This window comes from Carcharhinus amblyrhynchos, chromosome 7, assembly GCF_965287045.1.
Source record: "Carcharhinus amblyrhynchos chromosome 7, sCarAmb.v2.hapA, whole genome shotgun sequence".
NCBI lineage: Eukaryota > Metazoa > Chordata > Chondrichthyes > Carcharhiniformes > Carcharhinidae > Carcharhinus > Carcharhinus amblyrhynchos.
The window spans coordinates 40,834,578-40,850,042 of record NC_137330.1 but is presented as its reverse complement, the minus strand read 5'-3'; the positions used below and the strand labels follow the sequence as shown (position 1 = coordinate 40,850,042).

Genomic DNA, 15,465 nt, shown 5'->3' with positions numbered 1-15,465 from the left:
CAAAGTGATATGGTGTTGATCAAGTCAGGATGAACCCTCTTACAAAGCTGGTTGTGGTTGATGAAGAAAAAGTTATTTTTGATTGGGGAAAACAATCCTTGGTGATATAAAGTTGATTGCTGGATATAGTGTACAGGTCTGGTAAGTTAAATTCAGTTAACCAGCCAATATGATTCCTCCAAATAGATGGAAAATCCTGGATCCTTTCCAATAAATTACAAAACCAATAACAAACTGAAGTTTCCAGGTGGTGTGTTATTTGGTGAATTCTGTTTGGAAACTTCATGTGCATAAGCTTCTCATTCTCCCATTATGGCTGTTGCTTCCTGTCATACATCAAGAATGGCAGCCTGGATCTCAATATTGATCTGGAAACTTGTTGAATTACTTCAAGAATGGGGCTGAACGCTGAAATGCTTTTGAAACATTTTTGGATTGGTGGCAGCTGATGTGTTGTCATGAGCTCCTTTATATAGCCCCCAAATACCACAATGAAAGTAAATGCTGTAAATCTGAAATGAAAACAGTTCTGGAAAAACTTAGCAGGACTGATAGCATCACTGGAGAGAGAAATAGAATTAACTTTTTGAGTCCAATATGACTTCTTCAGAACCCAAGAAGGGCATTAGGAGCAGGATTAGGCCATTTAACCCCTCTAGCCTGCTCTGCCATTCAACTCGATCATGACTGATCTTCTACCTCAGTGATGGGCAGCCTAGACTAGTGAGTGTACCACATGAGTGGCACTCCTTCGCCTTGGTGGGCCACAAGATTGAAATCAGGCCTGCTCACTCACCATGACCCATGAATACATGATTAAATATATCTAATATACACTGAAGTTAAAGGTACTTAATCATATATTGCTAGAACTGTGATCAACTTCAAATGGTAAATGCAAAATAAATATTTATACTTTGGACGCGAAGGAAGCTCTCAGTTAATGTTGTGTGCAATTGGTATGCATCTCACCACATCCCCTTGCTTTGTATGCATACCACTTCAGTCATACCAGTAGCAAAATACTACACTAATGAAAATAAGCGGAATGTGGCAATACTGCATGTGGGCAACAATCGACAAAACATTCTCATGAACTGACCCAGATGGCCACATGTGGTCTCCAGACTGCAGTTTACCCATCGCTGTCCTGCCTCAATATAATTTTCTTGCACTATTCCCATGTCCCTTGAACTCCTTATAATATCTAGAAATCTATCAAACGCTGTCCTGAACTTAACGTCAGAGTGTGGAATTATCCCAGAAATTAGCAATGTCTGACCTTGGACAAGGAAGCATGGAGCTGCTCATGCCAATGGCAGGTTTTTCCTCCACATTATGTGGTACATGATGAGAAAAAAACAGAACAGAGACAGGTTTCATGTTGTATCGCTGGTGGGTAGGCTCTGATTCAGTTGACCTGCTATGATCTCAGATTCATGAATCCAGGCATCATGTTTGAAGGCTGCCCCTGCACAAAGCCAGCACACTCCAAGAGCTAGGAAGTTGCTAGGAACTCGTGGCTGCCAAAGTTAGAAAACTTTGCTCCAAATTTAGTGAAACTTCCCTTGAGCGCCCACAAGATGCAGTGGAGGCTTGCCATGATGCTCTCTAACCCTGCTGAGGGCAAAGGTCACCATGTAAAGACACTGATCAAGCATGAGGCATTCTGACATTTTTCAGCCATGCCACCAAGTGCACCAGCCCTGATTGGGCACAGAAAATCCTGACCTGAGCCTCCATGGCCCTTTGCAGTAAAGAATTCCAAAGATTCACCAAGAAATTCTTTCTCATCTTTGTCCTAAATAACTTACTGTTTACCCTGAGGCTGTGTGCTCTGGTTCTAGAAATGCCAGCAAGGAGAAACAGCCTCCTTGCATATACCTTGTTGAGCCCTGTGAGAATTTTGTATATTTCGATTCTTCTCATTCTTCTTTCTAGAGACTGCAGGCCAGTCTCAACCTCACCTCATAGGACAATACTACCATCCCAGGAATCAATCTGGTGAACCTTTGTTGCACTCCCTCCATGGCAAATATAACTTTCTTTAGATAACTGTGTACACTATTCTACCTGCAGTCTCACCAAAATTCTATTAGTTTGCAGCAGGGCAAATCCTGTATCAGTAAAGGCCAATATACTATTTGCCTTCCTTATTTCTTACTACATCTGCAAGTTAGTTTTCAGTGATGAAGAGGAGTCATATTGGACTCAAGATATTAAATGTTTGTCTCTCCATACATGCTACCAAATCTGTTGGATATTTCCAGACTTCCTGCTGTTATTTACCACAAAGACTAGCTTTCACTACCAAAGTCAGAAGCTGGGATTTTGCCCCGTCAATCACATTGGCATGAATTGTAACTGAATCGCAGAATTTCACAAGAGGCCCTCACACTGACCTGAATTACGAATGGTCACCCATGGCGTGTATCTGTCTGGCAGGCAGACCTGCCGGAGGAGGTCAGCTAGGTGAATTGCTCAGAGGGGAGAGGATCCTGTCTGGGTAGTGCTTGGGATGGAGGGGATGGGGGAAATGTTCTCTTTTCACATTATTGTACTGGGGGCGCCCCAATCTTCACTCCACCAGAATGCTGTCATGGGACCCATGCCTCATTTTTTTTCAAATTGCAAGCAATACAGTGGAAAAATTCAACACCACTTTTACTGCCTGCTAAAACACTTGGCAGAAAAAAGGAAAATCTCTGCCCCATAAATGCACCATATGTTGTCACCATATTCATAGAAAATGTATTTTATTTGTGTGTAAGAACAGAAATAACATGCTGCAAAACCAACAAGTCTGAGACAATGTAGTACTCTGATGGGACTCCTTGGATTCCTTATTGCCTCTCACAAGGTTCAAGCATTCCAGTTTGAAAACTATGCTATGTATAAGTTTAGATGATTTATGAGTGCTGAGTTATTTTTTGTTTTGACTGTTGGCACATAGACTGTTGGTGACTCATTGGCTGGCTAGCAGTCTGACTGCAACTTAACAGACATGAAGCACAGTTATGACTAGAAGGAAATTATGAAGTGGTCATCCCCTACATTACTAGAATTGAGTCTAAATCAAATACTGCCCCATCATATTTGTTCTGTAAAGAATCTTGCCTATCTTACGAGAGCAGTCTGTGGTAACATTACAGTACAGTTCTTGGGTAAGATTTTGGCCTCTCTGCAGCTCAAACCCTGATTGCAACGGAGTGAAAGAATAAGCTAAAAATGACACAGCTGTAGAATTCCTTGATTTCCTTGTGGGTATAAAATAAAAAAAGGTAAATAATTTGACATAACCTTTTAATCTGTCCAAGCTCATTGCTCAGGTTCAAATATGAAGAATGGTATTTTGAAGAAGGTTCTGGAGCCTGCACCTTCCTGTGACATAATAGCACATAACATGAATGTTGAATCACTGTTTTCAAAAAAGGTGGTGAGAATTCAAGAATCGAGAATCTGTGCAGGTCTGTGGTACTTTTGCATTAAGAGTAGATGCTGATATTTGAATCTGAGTATTGTTCTGCATGTGTCTTTGCGGATTTCCTCCGGGTGCTCTGGTTTCCTCCCACAATGCATGTTAGGTGGATTGGCCATGCCAAATTGTCCCTTAGTGTCCCAAGATGTAGAGGTTAGGTGGATTAGTCATGGGAAATGTGCAGAGTTTTAGGGTTGGAATGGGGGAGGAGTGTGGACCTGGGCAAGATGTTCTTTAGGAGAGTCGATGCAGTCTCAATGGGTTAAATGGTCTCTTTCTGCACTGTAGGAATTCTATGGATTACAAGTGATTTATAACTCCTTCCTTGGTAAGATACTCAGTGAATTCTGGGTGTATTACCAGCAGCAGCTATCGCTCCCAGTAGTACTGCCAGCAGTGGAGAGCTGCCAGCTTTTGGCAGGGACCTGCGTCACTGACTCTCACTGCCCACATTTCAGGTCATTGTTCGTTTATCAGGATTTATTTTTGCATTTGTATTCTCCTTAGTAAGAGTAATATCATAACAAACATCAAAAACAAACACTACAATTTTAATATAACACTTGGTGAGAGCAGGCAACCTAACAGCAATGGAGTGAGTTTGCCCAGACCCAGAGGAGCATAACATTTTGACTATCATGTTCCAAGTGAAAGGATTTCCTCTGGCACTTTGACAGTTACACTATGCCCTTCTTTTGACTCCTCTGCTGTCTTTAAATTGTCACCTGCTTGTCCAACATGCAGTATTGGGCGAGCAAAGATTTCTTCCAACTAAGTTTTTGGGAAAATACAAACAATTGCCTTCAACCTCCATCATAATTGCTGCATCACGAAGACCACCTCTAGAACATCCCTCAACTTCACCCCCTGCCTCAGCTTGTCTGCTACTGAAACCCTCATTCATACCATTGTCACCTGTCTGCTTGACTATTCCCACACACTCATGGCCAGCCTCCCAAATTCTACCTTCCATAAACTCAAGTTTATTCAAAATACAGCTGCCCATGTTCTAATTTGCAGCAAGTCCCGTTCCCATAGTCTTTGCTTGCTGACCTACATTGGCTGCCATTAAGCAACGTATCGATTTTAAAATAAAATATCCTTGTTCTCAAATCACACCATTGGCTCACCTCTTCCTATCTCTATAATTTCCTCTAATTCCACTGCCATCAAAGATATCTATGCTGTTCTAGTTCTGGTCTCTCGAACATCCCTGCTGTTCATTAGTGGCTGTGCCTTTAACTGCCAAGACCCACAGCTCTGGAATTCCCCCCTAAATCTCTCCGCCACGCTACTTCTCTTCTTTAAACATGTTCTTCAAACCTGTTTTGTTGATCAAACCTTCAATCATCTTTCTTTATATCTCCTTATGTAATTCAGTGTCAGATTTTATTTCATAATGCTTGGGATGTTTTAATATGATAAAAGCGCTATATAAACACAAGTTGGTCTTAACAAAACGTGATACATTCTACTAATAGTCTCACTGGATTTGCATTTGTTATGCATCAATGGCAGCTGCACAGTGCCATCTTTCAGATGAAACATTAATCTGAGGCCCCTTCTGCCTTTCAATACCATGGTACTGTTTTGAAGATCAGGGAAGGTTTCCTGGCCAACATTTATTCCTCAACTAGCATCACAAATAATATTATCCTCACACCATTACAGGCTGTTTATGGGAGCATACTGTGCACAAATTAGCAGCGCAGTTCTTAAGTTAGAACAGTAACAATATTTAACATACCTTGGTGGCTATACTTTTTTTAAAAAACCCTGAGGTTGTGAAAGTTGCTATGTGAATGTAAATATTTCTGTCTTTTGAATTGCTCCCATGTGTTGGTGCCCCTGTCCACCTAATAGGTAAGGGTTGAGAGTTTGGAAGTGCTGAAGAAGCTTAAGTTCCTTGGCCTTGATACATGTTCCTGGACGTTTGTGAAAAGGACTTTGCCAGCTGAGGAAGAACAGCAGATTTCCCTCCCTAATGATACTAAGGAACAAAATGAGTTTTTATGACAGTCTGGTGGTTCCATGGTCACTATTATTAACTTTATTATTTCCAGACTTATTGAATTAAATTTCTCAGCTGATATTGTGAGACTTCAACTCCTGTCTCTGGATCATTAGTCCAGGTTGTTGGATAACTAATCCAGTGATGTAACCATTATTCTACTGTTTCCATGTTTGAAATATGTACTGTGATAGTGGTATGCATGGAAAAACTCATTTCTTTTTCTGAATTGTAAGTAATCTGTTCTAGTAAGTTGGGTGAATACTGCTTATTAAACATGACTTAACCAGGAAAATCTCAAAAACATTTTAATAGGGTCCACTGAACTCTCAGAACATTACCCCATTTCTGCCCCTCTTGGTGTATTCCTAATAGCAAATATCCCTCAGATCTCATGACCAACCATTCTCACAAATAATTGCCTGTAAAGATCAAATCTTGACTCATTGATGTAAATTATTTTATCTACCAGACTTTATGCTTTAATTTGCAGAGAAAGAGCATTCACTTATAGCAGCCTTCACATTTTGCCTAATCTGCTGTCATTAGGTTTAGCTGTAACTTTAGCAGAAGAGATGTCTGTCTTCGACTAATCCTGAAATTCAGAAGATACATTTGGAGATGATCTCTGGCAGCTGGTAGACTGCACTTGGTAACTGTGCTTTAGGCATAACAGCAGCAGTGGAATGGCATCTTGTTGCCATTGGAAACCCTGTCACTATGCTACCCTGAGTATCTATTTTCTTTATTTGTTACATTTTATAACTCAAATTGCACATAATTTGCTAACCTTGTGTTAAAACCCATACGAAAGAAATGGGAATTACTGTATGAATTCTCACACAATGGAAAACACAATTAATTTCTGAAAATTATGTTCCTTAAAAGAAAGGTACTAGTGGTGTTACCAAAAATTAAATAGCAAAACAAGTCCTTCCGCCCTTTTCATCAGTAATAAAGCTTATCACTGGTAATCCTGTTTCCTCTTCAATGCAGATTCATTCTGTGGCCAGATATCAATGTACCCAACAGGAATAAATTAGGCCACAATTTCAACTTTTCTTTTTGGCTGAATATTTAAATCTCTGCCTTGATTTAATGCATGTTTGAAATTGTTTTGGAGATATTTTTGCCTTTGGAGATAAATTGTTACCCAACTGAAGGACCCAGATGCAAAGACAAAAACAGCTTTTGATGCCTTAATTGTAGGAGGTCCTGCAGGCATTGATGTCATTCTTAGTATACCTGTAGTTGCAAATGCATTAATTTGCATACTACAACAATTCAAGATTGTGCAGCAGGTTCTGTTAATCTCCAGATTGGTGCTTTCTACCGTTTCAACCAGTTATATAACATTTTCCTTGCTGACATATTATGTAGTAACTTGTACAGTGTAAGCCATCAGTTATCAGATTCTGCAGGAAAATGGAGATCAATGTAAAATTTTGATGTATCTTATTTTTAGGGTTAAGGGAGTTTTATTTGTTGCAAGATATGAGGGTTGGATTTAACTGGGCTTCAGCTAATTTCTCCTGCATTGAGGTTTCCTGGCTGATGAAGTCAAGGTGAAAAATTGGGGAAATTTCAATTTGCAATTTGATTTCATTCTATCTGCAAATGAATGAACAGGTCAGCTGTGGATCAGTGGCGACACTTGACTCTGAATCAATAAGTTCTGGGTTACTATCCCACTCCAGAGACCGAAGCACATTATGTGGACTGGTAGAGGTGTCATCTTTTGGATGAGATCTTAAAGAAAAATGTCTTCCGTCACGTGGTTGTAAAACATCCCAGTAACTATTCATAGAACAAGGAGTTCTCAAGTGTCCCTCTACCAATGCCACACATGGTCATTATCCCATTTTCATGGGAACTTGCTGTACACAAATTGGCAACTATATTTCACTAAATTAAAACAGCAACTACTCTTGAAAAATATTTAATTGGTTGTTAAGTGTTTAATTTGTCTTGATGTTGTGAAATATGCCACATAACTACAAGCACTTTTTCAATTTACCACTTATTGATCTCTGCATATAAAATTAAAATCTCAGATGTTATACTGATAACAAGTAGGTCTGAGTTGACAATACTAGGAAATTGTTAGCAGTGAGACCAGTGGTCAGTTTTAGAATGCCACAGGCTGTAAACTTATCTACATACACATACTTACTTGTCTTTGATTTTTTTTTAAGCATGACACAGATCAAATTCAAACCCTCGAAATTATAAATTAAGTAACATTTTGTACATACTTATAATTTAAGACTCGAGGAGCAATGCATCAATAATATTCCCAGGATTTCTGTCATTTATGTTCTAGTATGTCAGACCAATTTGATTCATTTCTGGGTTAGAAGGAATCAATTTTTATTTTTACTTTTTTGAGTCTCTGTTTATTTCAACGCAAACCCTAACAATAATGAACGGTAAGCATCTTAATTATTACTGGCCAGACTTTTGTTTAGGAGTTTTTACATCCCCTATTCTGAAAGCATATCCATTCCAAAGCTAATGGATTTATATGGACATAACTGAATATAAGAATATTTCCTGTCTCTGCAAATAGGCTGGAAAAAAACATGAATGGAACAGGCTTTCCAGCTTTTGCCTACAGTATTACATATGGGAAGAAGAGAGGCATCCTAAATTGGCATTAATTAACATCCTAAAGTATAAACCATGAATTTAGACCATAAATACTTGCACTTAACCAAATACCAGTGAAACCAAGTGTCTTTTTCCTCTGTTGTTTAATGTTAATTTAATTTTTTTTTAATGGATAAGATTTTATTATGTTCGTAGGACCAAACTAAAGTTATATGAAAATGTTAAACTTTATTTTACCTTCTTCTCTTCCCTCACAAATTCCTGTACACACGCACATTATCTGTGTAGCATTGGGTTTTCATAATATAAGGTTGTAGTGGATGTTTGGAGATAAAAAAACATATGTGCAGCAAAGCCTGTCATCATTATGTTCTTTAGACTCTGTTTAAACCAGTCTTGTTGCTGCTGTTAATATCATAAGGAGCTACTGAATGAAGTTGCTCCCGTATCAATGTGATGGCCAGCAAACTACGTTGACAAAATTTAGACGGCCATTGTCACTCCTTTTGAATTTTTATAGTTTCTAGAACAGCATGTTCTTGAAAAATGTCTTGAGCAACAATATTGATTTGCAGGAAGGTTTATGCAGCAGAACCATGGAGCCATAGAAATGTCATGATGCAGAAAGAGGCCATTCAGCCCATTGTGTCTGAGCCAGCCAAAAAAAGAAAAAATATAAACTAACTATTCATTTCTATCTCACTTTCCATAACCTGGTCCATAGCCTTTGTGGTTACAGCCCTTCAGATGCAGAGCCAAGTAGTTTTTAAATACATTGAGCATTTCAGCCTCAACCACCAACTTTGGCCGTTAATTCCAGACACCCACCACACCCGAGATGAACATGTTTTTTCCTCAAAATATGCTGTATTTGTTACCCAAACCTCTGCAGTGGAATTTTTTAAAACCAACTTTTCTAATGTACTGCATCTATTTGAATGTAAAATGTATGGTTTAAGTGTAAAAAGTTAAGATTTAAGCTGTGACCTATATACAAGTAATATAGAACTTTAAATTTGTTTTACATAGAAATTTGGTGAAACTAAGTATATAAACATAAACACCAGATATCATGGAGTAGGCATTCTGTCTACATTTCTTCAGAGAACAATGATAGTAATTTGTTTTTTCTCAACTGTATTTAATCTTATGTTCCATCAGTAGTTTCTTCTCATACATGTGGCAATTAATCAATCAAATCAAAAAATCTTTTACATTTCAAATGCAAGGCAGAAATTACTACTGGTTGCGTTATTACTTCTTTCTAATGTCTAACATATTTCTGTCTGTTGTTTTAACTGTGGCATTATCACATTTAATTTAAAAATACTTGAGAAAAATTATATCCAAGTACTTTCAAACAATCCTATCACCCCCAGTAATTTCCACTTTCAAATTCAGAATACCTTCAGCAGGATAGAAATTGGTCTCCTGCCATGGCCTGGTCATCCTGAACAGAATTTCAGAAATTCTTGCATTAAACTGTCATTCAAGTTAATGTTAGAAAAAAATGTTTTTTAAAATTCTTTATCAATGCCAGTATAGTGTGGTGGTAAATGCAAAGAGTTATCTTCAAGAAAAGAAAGATCCTGTATTGCATGTTACCAGCAGAAAAGTAAGCTTGTGGTTAAAAACTAAACTATGGATCCAGTGTCTTTCAGGGAAGGAAGCCCACCCCCTTTGCCTGGTGTGGCTAAGTGACTCCAGATCCTCACTTCATAGTTGACTCTTAATGCCTCCAGGACCAATAGCTCTGGGAAGTGAATATGGCATTACCATTGTCCCTCACGTACCTAGAACGAACTTAAAAACAAATTATAAAAATATTTAAAGGTTCTTGAGCAATGATCAGACTTCTTCTTCCTCTGCTTCGGTATTTATTTCATTTACTTGGTTCACTTAAGTAAAGGCAGGTGGAAAATATGAAAAGCTGCACAAAGATTTGGAGAGAAAAATGTGGTGGTGGTGTTACAGTTCACTGAGTCCATTTGCTTTGGCACCTTTAACATGCATAATGTAGTTTTGAACAATGAATTGTAATGGTAGAAGCTCCAACTTTCTTTACATCAAATGGCTGACCAGGAATCTTCTCCATTCTATGGAAATAAATGCCCAAATCTTTCAGTTTCCAGATCATTGGAGACTAGACGTACCCTGCTAGAAGTACTTTGGGACCTTGAAGTCTCGACACAAAAGTTTGAACTTCTGATGGGCAATTCCCTTTGCTCATGGCATTCTCTCAAGAAGCCTCTTGCTCTGAGCCAGAGTTGGAGACTTTGGTCAATTCTAACATATTACCTGAATACTTACCTGGGAAATATTAACACAGAAATATGCTAGTCTGGGTAACTATGCAACTAATACCCCCACACCACACCATTGTTTCCCCAACCAACCTGAATGTCTCCCACCTGACACCCTTCTTGACCCAAGTAGCCCCCACTCCAACTCATAATTTGCAGATTATCAACTTGCAAATCCTTCCAATACATGTCAGTGGCAGGTGGTAACAATGGAGAAGATTCCTGATCAGCCATTTGATGTAAATAAAGTTGGAGCCTCTGCCATCTCTATTCAAAACTACATCATGCATGTAAAATATGCCAAAGCAAATGGACTCCAAGTGAACTGTAACACCACCACCCCATTTTTCTCTCCAAATCTACGTGCAGCTTTTCATATTTTCCACCCTGCTTTTATTTAAAATCCTCCAAACTTATTTGAAGGATTCTGCTGACAGGGTTGGGCGGGGGGCATTGAGTTAAATATGACTGAAAGGCATTGTTTTGCAGGTAATCAAATTTAATTTTGGGAATGTGAACTGAAACACTAAGAATTTTGAAATCCAATGTAACAGTAAGTATTTAACTTATTCTATCCCCACTCACTATCAGGAGTACAATCTTTTAAATGAGATAAGGCCTTGTCTGCCCCAGGGTGGGCAGAAAAGATCCCACAGCACTATTTCGAAGAACAGGGAAGCTTTCAACACTATCACCACCACCCCAAACAATGTTTATTTGTTTTATTTGTATGTTTTATTTTATATTTTGTTTATCTCAAAGCTAATGTTATCAAAACAGATAATTTTGTCATAATATTATTTATTATTTGTGCAACCTTGCTCTATGCAAAAATTGGCAGAGGAATTTCCTACATAACAGCGATGGCTACACTTCTTTTCCTAAAGCACTTTTATAAGACCTGAGGCCATGGAAGATGCTATATATGTGTGAGGTTCTTTCTTTGAAACAGTTGCCTTGATCATGGGCCTTAATTAGAACATTTTTTTGTTTGTATGCTATGATTTGAGTTTTCAATTTGGCATGTGTACACATGGATTCCAATTTGAAACTTTTTCTTGGAGCACTTTCAGAATTTCTCTGTTAATTATAGAATATGAAACACGTGGCTTAGCTGAGTGCTCAAGTGGGAGTGACTCAAATCATTCATTCCAAAGGAGCAGATTGGTGCCCAAATATTCTTCTGCCTGGAATTTTGCCTATTCCAAATTTGCCAGGCAGCAGTAAATTTAGCAACAAGATAATGTATGTACCAAGCTAACAGCATCTAACTGATGTGCTTGTTCCCATTTCCTTAACTCCCAGTTGTGTCCAACCTAGCAAGGACTGCAGTAAAGCTGCTATTAGTGTCAGCTGTAACGTGTCTCACAAAGCAGCCCTTGACAAATTTCACAGAGGGGTGTAAACTAAGACATGGCAAAAAAAACCCTGCTCCTACTATACAAATTGACAGCGTTATCTGGAACGGTGTTGGACTGCCCACTCCCAAACATCTGCAAGGATAGATAAAATCCATATGGTCAGCCTCGAAGTATCTCATAAAAGTCACAATTCAGAAGCAGACTGGTCAGCCCAACCAATCCAGATTGGTATTCAGCTTGGTCTATAACCATTTTAAAAAAACACTATCATCTTGACTACCATGTCACTACATCAGTGACTTCACTTATAACATTCTTCATTGGCTATTAAGTGCTTTGGGATGTTACAAAGACATGTAAGATTTTCTAGACCCCTTGTTGAAAACAATCTGTTTGTCCCTGCTCTATCCAATTTCTTCATCATTTAAGTATTTATGTTAATTGTCAATTCCCCCCACCCCCATAAAGTTTATAAAATCATTGATAGAATCATAGAATCACTACAGTGCAGAAGGAGGGCATTTGGCCCATCAAGTCTGCCACAACCCTCTGACAGAGTATCCTACCCATACTATCACATAGATGATTTGGAGTTGAGGACCAAGCATACTGTGTCAAAATTTGCAGATGAGTGGCAAAGCAAAGTGTGCAGAGGATGCTGGAAGCCTGCAAAGGGATTTAGATAGTCTAAGTGATTGGGCAAGGGTCTGGCAGATGGAGTACAATGTTGGTAAATGTGAGATCATCCATTTTGATAGGAATGACAGCAAAATGGACTATTATTTAAATGGTAAAAAATTGCAGCATGGTGCTGTGCCTTGGGACCTGGGTACTCTTGTGTAAGAATCACAAGGAGTTAGTTTGCAGGTGCAGCAGATAATTAAGAAGACAAATGGAATTTTGTCCTTCATTGCCAGAGGGATGGAGTTTAAAAACCATGAGGTTATGTTGCAGCTGTATAAGGAACTGGTGAAGCCACACCTGGAGTACTGTGTACAGTTTTGGTCTCCTTACTTGAGAAGGGATATTCTGGCATTGGAGGAGGCGCAGAGAAGATTCACTAGGTCCTCCAGGTGTGGCTTCACCAGTTCCTTATACAGTTGCAACATAACCTCATGGTTTTTAAACTCCATCCCTCTGGCAATGAAGGACAAAATTCCATTTGTCTTCTTAATTATCTGCTGCACCTGCAAACTAACTCCTTGTGATTCTTACACAAGAGTACCCAGGTCCCAAGGCACAGCACCATGCTGCAATTTTTTACCATTTAAATAATAGTCCATTTTGCTGTCATTCCTATCAAAATGGATGATCTCACATTTACCAACATTGTACTCCATCTGCCAGACCCTTGCCCAATCACTTAGACTATCTAAATCCCTTTGCAGGCTTCCAGCATCCTCTGCACACTTTGCTTTGCCACTCATCTGCAAATTTTGACACAGTATGCTTGGTCCTCAACTCCAAATCATCTATGTAAATCATAAACAATTGAGGTCCCAACACTGATCCCTGAGGCACACCACTGGTCACTGATCACCAACCAGAAAAATGGTCATTTTATCCCCACTCTTTGCTTTCTGTTAGTTTTCCAGTCCTCTATTCATGCTAATACGTTACCCGTAACTTGATTTCCTTCACTCTCAGTAATCACTGCACCATTGTTTCCCTACCAATGCCAACTGATGAAGGACCAGCGCTCCAAATAAACCTATTGACCTTTAACCTGGTGTTGTGAGACTTCTTACTTGCGCACTCCAGTCCAATGTTGGCATCTCCATGTCATATCCTTCAGATTATATTCTTTTTTCTTCTCAGCAATTTTTTTTTAAACATGGCTTGCTATAATCTATATATTGAACAAAATGATCTTGATCAGTATAATTATTTGTTTTTAAACATGTGATAAATATAGAAACTGCTTAAATTGTGTACCATAAGCTCTCTATGGGAAGCTGTTAGTATGAAATAATAGTTTTTGTATGAAGAGTGTTCAACATTAAAAGTATTAACTGTATAATTTTGCTTTGACTTTTAAATTTAATTCACAGCTACGCCTGTTAAATGTTCTGCATTATTTAATATTTGTTTAAACTATGTGTTCCATTTTAATCAGGTTGCTGGGATGGGTAATCTGCTTAAGGTCCTAACCAGGGAGATTGAAAACTATCCACATTTTTTCCTGGATTTTGAAAGTAAGTTGTACTGCCGGGCAACAATGGACTCGTAAGCCTAAGCTGTTTTAAATCAAACCCTTCACACAAAATGTGGTTGAAGAAGAAACTACTTCTGGAAATAATTCACTTCTCCCAGCAGAGCAAAGTTGGTGGCATATTTCCCCTCCGAAAGTCTTTAATATTCACCACGTAGTGCATCTTTCTCTTCCCTTTCTTCTCTTTCAGGAGCCAAATGGGGAATCTTCTAAAAGTTCTCACTTGCACAGAGTTTGATCAAGGGCCAAATTTTTTTCTTGACTTTGAAAGTGAGAATAGACTCTTGCTTGGCTTTTACCATAAAACCTCTCTGCATGTGCCTGTAGCATAGAAGACATTGGGGTGTGAAAGGAACTAGAATGGTTTGGACATCTACAATACTGCACCTTCCCTAAACCTGTTCTCATTTTTGGCAGTTGCTTCACAATTACTTGACACTCCAACCAAGGACAATAATAGAACTTCTAATATAAAAGGAGCTCAAATCACAAAGTTTAGTGAAGGTGCAATTGTAGTTATAGTCATTTGGATTGGAATTGAATCTGACTCTGTTTTATGAAAACTACCAAATTAAAGACTTGACACTTTGACTGTGTGAAACTAAAAATAGCTTCCTTCTATTAAAATTAAAAATATTTACTCCATTGATTGGGCATATGATTTTAAATTTTATGGCTTTCATCTCATTGAATAGCTTGCTACTTGTTAGGTCCTGTAGCAAATCAAAATGTTATCATTTGTCCATGATCCATTTTATTGTTTGATGCAAAGAAAGGTGTGCTTAATTATCTGTCATTTTGTTAAATTGTGTACATTTTAAATTAGTATGAGGAATTATATGTGGAAAAGTATTGTATGTAGTCTCAAGTTACTTTGCCTGACAAATTGGATGATGGTTTGTTGATGAACATCAGACAGATTTTTAAGGTCATAGATTGATGATAGTAGCATTTTGTTCCTTGCATGCCCCTTGATGATGTTTGGATGACACTATGCAATGCATGACTTTTCAACTGGAATTTCTGATTATTTAGCTTGGGTTGACTTAGTATATGCTGTTAAAAAGCAAGTCAAATATCTAATATCAGTGTGGAAAAATGTGCTCAACGGTAAGGCTTGCCATGTGGAACTGCAGTTCTTCACTTACGATTATATAATTCATCTAATTATTTTGGGGATTTCATTGAAGCTTCATGAAAACTTTAGATGAGATGTGTAATGTGCAGTCTCTAATCACTCAATAAATATACACTTAAATTTAATTCTGCTATTTATTTGCAAGAGGTTTGAATATAAAATGTAGATGTCTATCAATTTTTCCATTCTGATTACGCATTGTATATTCCTGCATGATTTGAATTAAGTTGGTATACTACAGTATATGGTGATACTTTGCAGAAATGACACATCACAGCCTTTGTGGCTTGATGTAATGTAGAGAGTTCCTCTTCTATATTGATAGGGCAAGGTGCTGCTCAGGAATATAGAT

General features: G+C 38.2%; 1 protein-coding gene across 6 annotated transcripts in view; it reads left to right on the top strand.

The window, feature by feature from the left end:
- Positions 1–15,465, top strand: part of fam49a (family with sequence similarity 49 member A) — a 216,162-nt gene that overhangs the window by 185,421 nt on the left and 15,276 nt on the right. For 4 of the 6 annotated variants that reach the window (XM_080192182.1, XM_080192180.1, XM_080192183.1 and 1 more), the window contains one exon: positions 13,880–13,958. In XM_080192182.1, coding sequence (XP_080048308.1) covers positions 13,889–13,958 — 70 coding nt within the window. In that variant the 5' untranslated portion in view covers positions 13,880–13,888. Of the gene's footprint in view, positions 1–13,879; positions 13,959–14,165; positions 14,246–15,465 lie in introns of all 6 variants that reach the window. The other 2 variants (XM_080192179.1, XM_080192184.1) reach the window with 1 other exon arrangement.